Source organism: Pyrus communis, chromosome 12 (genome assembly GCF_041283825.1).
Source record: "Pyrus communis isolate YQ-2024b chromosome 12, ASM4128382v1, whole genome shotgun sequence".
In the NCBI taxonomy this organism is placed as follows: Eukaryota; Viridiplantae; Streptophyta; class Magnoliopsida; order Rosales; family Rosaceae; genus Pyrus; species Pyrus communis.
The window spans coordinates 7,710,180-7,716,358 of record NC_142576.1 but is presented as its reverse complement, the minus strand read 5'-3'; the positions used below and the strand labels follow the sequence as shown (position 1 = coordinate 7,716,358).

General features: G+C 36.3%; 1 protein-coding gene across 1 annotated transcript; it reads left to right on the top strand.

The window, feature by feature from the left end:
• The first annotated feature begins 2,247 nt into the window (after positions 1-2,247).
• Positions 2,248-3,996, top strand: LOC137746122 (tropinone reductase homolog). The gene is made up of 5 exons (XM_068486191.2): positions 2,248-2,409; positions 2,502-2,709; positions 3,066-3,282; positions 3,378-3,487; positions 3,616-3,996. The coding sequence occupies exons 1-5, from the start codon at positions 2,333-2,335 to the stop codon at positions 3,784-3,786; spliced, it is 783 nt and encodes a 260-aa protein (XP_068342292.1). The 5' UTR covers positions 2,248-2,332; the 3' UTR covers positions 3,787-3,996.
• Positions 3,997-6,179: the final 2,183 nt, after the last annotated feature.

Sequence of the window (6,179 nt, the reverse complement as noted above, 5' to 3'; positions counted from 1 at the left end):
TCCACCCAATGGAAAACCAGTTCGTCAACGAAGGTAACTAGGCTCGACGAACCAGATCATCAGACAAACCCCAATTCATAAAATATTTCTTTGGTTATTTCTCATTTTCCTTGGTGACTTAGGGTTTAGGGTTTATATTTCTTCAGGAAAATGTAATATTTCTTTGAGCAAAGGTGAGAGACGTTTTAGCATATTAAATTCTTTCGATGACTTCCACAATCTGTTAAATTTATTTCAAAAATCCAACCGTCAATGTAATTGGTATATAGTACACTTCGAGATTGCATCTACCAAAAATCACCCAAATGCAAGTTTCCAAGAATAGGTAACGAAACGAAATCCTTCAACGGTTGAAATCGTATTATCACAATTTAACATTTTTTTAACTCCGATTTTGATATATGATTTTCTACAACTACACTGCTAGACCCTAGAAGAATAGAATGAACGGACCCGATCAACAATTTAAAATATTTACACGAGTGGTTATTGTGGTAACAAGAATCCGCGGTCTTGATTCTTGACGAATTTGCACCTAAAATAATCAACACATTTGTTCAAGGCTAAAGCCACACACACCCAAGAGGTGGGGGGAGGAGGGTTTGGGCAATGGATCCTATGCCTAAGTGTGTAGCAAAACCTGACCAGAAGTTGGTGGAGATGGGGTAATTACGGGTAGGTGGTCGGCCTAGGTGTAGGGTTTTGCCCTACACATGGTAGCTTCCCATTGGCCAAGCTGTGACATCCATAGGATGGATGAGGAAAAAATTATCTCCATATATTAATTAGGAAATAATATCTTGCGATGATGATAGAAACATCCTTGATTGATTGTGATGAAGATTATTTACTTGTTTGAGTTGATCTTCATTTAGGAATGTATTAAAGATTGGATTTGGTGATTAATCCTATTTTTAATGCCTTTGACTTTTCCAAGCCACGAGCAAGGGAGCTTGGAGCAGTCATAGTCAGCTCCTTGAGTCTCCAGGAATGTTGAGCTGCGCGTGAGAATATTTGTGTAACATTCCCATTTAATGAGGGCAATTTTGTCTTCTTAAGGAAAAATCCACGTGCCGTCTCTAGGATTTTTGGAATAATTTTGGCTTCACGGTTACCACAAAATCTTATGTTTTATTTAATAGAAGTATAGAATAAACTCTAAGTATTTATTGAATATATTGTTTTGGTGGGATAAACACTCTATGAATATAATTTCAACTATCTAACCATTAAACTTGTTTGAATATAGTATGAAGCAAATTGGTGTGGAACTAGATCCTCTTATACAGTAACAATTGTTGTGTAGCCAGGTTCACTTGCCCAATACCAATGACACGAAGAGCTAGCTTTGCTACTCGAAAAGTCTACTTGATCCACTACAAGAGTTACATTATATGCAACAAAAGCACCTAAAATACTAAATGAAATAGGGTTGGGCTCATGAATAAAGGAAAGAGGATATCTCCCGTAACCCGTAAACCCTTTTTTCAATTGTAGGCCATCAGGCAATGGGCACACCCCTTACTATTTTTTCCATGTCCGCCGCAAAGATTGCATACGCAAAAATCATAAAAAGTAAATTTTCAGGAATTAGGTAGCGAGATTAAATGCTTCGATGGTTAAAAACGTATCATTATGATTTAACAGTTATTTTAGTTCCGATTTTGATGATACCTTATTTGGCTCAACGAAATTATTTCGTTTGGAAAAGTTTTTTTTTGTAGTGTCTATGGACTTTAGCCTTAGGGTTTCAGATTAGCTCTTCAAAGTCAATTTTGTATAATACATTTTCCGTATTTGTTTATTTAATCTAAATAATTGTTGAATTTAAAACGAACGGGCGCGGACCTCTTCAAAATAAATAGCTATTGGCTAAGCCAACTACAGTAAAGGAAGACATAATAGAAACTTCCCTTAAATTTTTTTTTTGGTGCTTCATCTTTCCTATCAGTTGTATTAAATATATCAAAGTCACTTTAAAAAACAAAATATTTTCCAAAAGAAAGTCAATGATACGTACCAACTTTTGACGAGCATGGTATCGACTCCATCAACGTATTGAATTGACAAAACCCTAATTAAGAAGTTGGACTCAGCCAAAGGACGGCTACTACGTAACACGTACGATGTTTGATCCTTTCCTCATTTTAATTAATTAGAACTTTGTTTTCCATTTAAGTGAGCAAGAATAAATACTATATATATATGCAAAGCTTCCATAGATTATCCTCACATCAACATTTTAGTTCATTCTTCTTCATCCTTCTGTACTAACTAAACTCAGCCTTCTTATTGCCTGTTAAACAATCAACACTTCAAGCAAAACATACCAATGGCAGGTTTCAACAGCCAAAGATGGTCTCTAAAGGGTACGACCGCCCTCGTCACCGGTGGAACTAAAGGCATCGGGTTAGCTCTCTCTCTCTCTCCGTCGATTTGTTTAGTAAATTCATATTTATTTCCCTTGTTGACATTGTTCTTTTGTATAATTTGTGCATTAGATATGCGACAGTAGAAGAGCTAGCGGGACTTGGAGCAACCGTACATACTTGTGCTCGCAACGAAGCACAGATTGTTGAGAGGCTTCGAGAATGGGAAGATAAGGGATTTAAAGTGACTGGATCAGTTTGTGACCTCACCTCTAAAGCTCAAAGGGAAAACCTCATCAAAACCGTCTCCTCAATTTTCAACGGCAAGCTTAACATCCTTGTAAGTTTACTTATTGCCCTTCCTTTTCTCTTTCCTTTGTGTGTTATGTGTTGAAATTTTAGAGTCGAGCAAGTGGACTTCTATAATCACACTAAAATGTTCCAACTTAACCACATGCACAGCTCCGTAGGTGTTTGATTTTATCACAAAAGATCCTGGTTCAATTAAGAGTGTAAACCATATAATACAAGTTATAAATTTTCTATCAAGTTTCCAATGTTGGATTGCAATATTGTTCAACATTATGTGTGACTCTGCATAATAATAATCATGAGACCTTGGTTGCAGCATTAATTTTGCTCTCTTTCACATTCTTGGTGTAAAATCTAATTTTCTAGGTGATTTTTTTGTCACAGGTAAATAATGCTGCAACATGTACTCTCAGGAGTACCGCAGATTACACTTTGGAAGATTTTTCAAGCATGATGAGCACCAATGTTGAATCTCCCTACCATCTGTGTCAACTTGCATATCCTCTCTTGAAGGCCTCAGAAAACGCAAGTATTGTATTTGTCTCCTCTATTGCTGGTCTGAAAGCTCTACCCAGACTATCTGCCTATGCAGCAACCAAAGGTAATTTATTAATTATTATTGTTTAGTTAAAAAAAAACTGCAAATATTATTAGCTCCAAAGCCCTAAAAACAATTCTGTTTTTTCAAATATACAGGAGCAGTGATACAGATTGCAAAAAATTTGGCATGTGAATGGGCAAAAGACAACATTCGCACAAACACTGTGGCACCATGGGCTGTCAACACCGGGGCTAAAGTCGAAAATGTATGTAGCACTCCCCTCCGGCTTATTATTTTGTCTGAGATTAATTGACTTTGATTTGCAACAATTTAATCAAACTGCGTTAGTGATATTTGATCTGACACATTCTAAACTTGATTTTACATTATCAGGATGGTCATGCTGAAGATTTCAGACGGCTAATAGGTAGAACTCCCATCCCTCGTCTTGCACAACCTAATGAAATTTCGTCTCTGGTGTCCTTCCTTTGCCTCCCTGCTGCTTCTTTCATCAATGGACAAGTCATTAGCGTTGATGGAGGGTTCACAGTTAGTGGTTTCTAGCAAACCCATCAATATTATCAGTCCCAACATTTGTTTTTTTTTTTTTTTTCCTGCGGATCAGTCACACTCTAATGAGTTTGTTGACATATAGTTTCACATTTAATCAGTTTCTTGATAAACCTCGTGCAAAATTATGTAAAATGTCATGCTCTTTGGCACAACATGTGCACATTAGGGTTTATGTACTTTTCAAGATTAATAAAGTTTAATATCAACTCAAGCTCAAGTATATATATGCCTAAATTGTTAAGATATTCCAAATGTGAACGATTTGTAGATGTAGGAAATGAAATGATATATGGTCTTGTCAATTGGTTGTAAAATTAGCCAGTACAATATTTTGTGAATCATACACGCACTCACGCACAGGTACCACTCAAATAGCGCTCCCAAATATTGGTATTCCAAGTTCGAATCTTCCTTTGTTGATAAAGAAAAAAAACTAATGATCATATGCTAGATGTAAGGGTGGTTCGGATAGGGATCCCGATCTGAAAATGGTAACCCGGATCCCAAACCAATCTATTTTGGGATAGGATTCCGAATACCAAAACTGAACCCAAATTTGGGTATTTCCAATTTTAGGATTCTTGAAAAAAAAAAAAATTGAACTTTGGTACGGTCCGGGATTTTAATTCAATTTCTATTTACTTTCTTGTAAATGAATGCCCCTGATTAAATCAATTCAAACCAGCGTCAAAATCCCAAATCAAAGAATCAGATAATATCCCAGATTATATGGATAAAATTAAATAGGAAATGGAATGCAAGTGAACATTTTCCTACAGTTTCGACTTTCAATACAATCTGAACACATTCAGTATCAATATCATTTTGAAATGAGAACAAAGCAACAAACAAGAACAAATAAAAATTGCAAGAGATCTTGCAAAATCAAACACGCATGCCAAGAAAATCAAGTTATTTAATTTGATAAAACCAAAACCAAATCCAAATCCAATAGCAGAATCCAAATCCATAAACAATAAAAATTGCATAAACCCAATTTTCACAAACAGAAACCAAAATTAATTCGGAACCAAACCCTAGATTTTGATTCTTGAATTCCAACCTTAATTCGAAAAATAATTCGAAGCAAAACCCTAGATTTCAAAAGTAATTCAAAACAAATACATCAACTTGGAGCTCGAGAGTCGCTCGACCAAGATAGAGAATCGGATAGAGATAGTAGCAGATGTGTCCTTGTGTGTGGTTTGTATGGTGTGGTCGAGGGGGAGGGTATGGTGTGGTGGTTGGCCGAAGTCGAGACTCAAAGAAGGAGGGCGGAGGAGAGGTGAAGTCGAGCTCGAGAGAGAAACGGCATACAGGCTACTTCATAACATTATCTTTTGGACTATGTTAACACAAAAAGAATTCGTGCTTAGAATAACTCGATAAAAGAATTGGAGTCCCACCTTCATGCTACATTTTTCCAATCATGGTTCCTCATTAGTAGCTCCGCTACATTATAAATTTTTTTTAAAAAAAAGTTGTTCAACTAATAATATTGACTATTTAGACGAATCAATACCATCAAAGTAAAAATAGTAATTAATTGAATTTGTAACACAAAACTATAGTGAAAACTAATAGAATTGAATCGATATGTCAATAAGATTAGTCATAAACCGAATTGAATAGTTCACTAACACAACTAACAAGGGAGATCAATAGTTCACTAACGCACTTTTTCTTCAGTCAAAGCCATGAGATTATCATTGATGAAGGGAAGAGTTACATCTGGAACAAAGTAGGACGCATCTCTACTGCAACAAAACAAAAAGTAGCCTTGCTGCTTACAATACTCAAACTGAATATCAGCTAGACAATCTAGGGGATCTTCGAACCACAAACACGAGCTAGAGGAGAAGAGGCTAAGGCCAGCTAAACGATGAGTTGCTTCGTTAGCTTTGCGTGTGACATGGTTAAAGACAACTCTAGTTATTCCCAAAGCTAAAAACTTAAGGCTCGTTTGAAAGTGTTTTTGAAATGGCTAAAAATGTTTTTGATGAAAATATTTTTTTAAACCAATCTATAGTAAAAATCCAAATAGATCCTAAAAAAACATTTTTAAATGTTCACCTTAGAAAATACATATTTAAATGTTCACCTGACCGTCGATTATAAAAATGTTTGGATCCAACGTCAGTTTACCTTCCACGCAGCCGCTTCACCAGCGTATAAGATCCCGGATTACTGGTCAAACAAAGACAAAATTTCAAACCGGACAACGATTAAATATATGAATTCGAACAGTACAGCCCCACCCTACACGTGGCAGCCAACCAGCCCCGCCTCCATAACTCCCCCTCCAGAAAGTTCCAGCAAACTCGTGGCTACCAAAAAAGTAATCCATACTCACGGCCCAGATCCCTCCACGTGGTATCCGACGT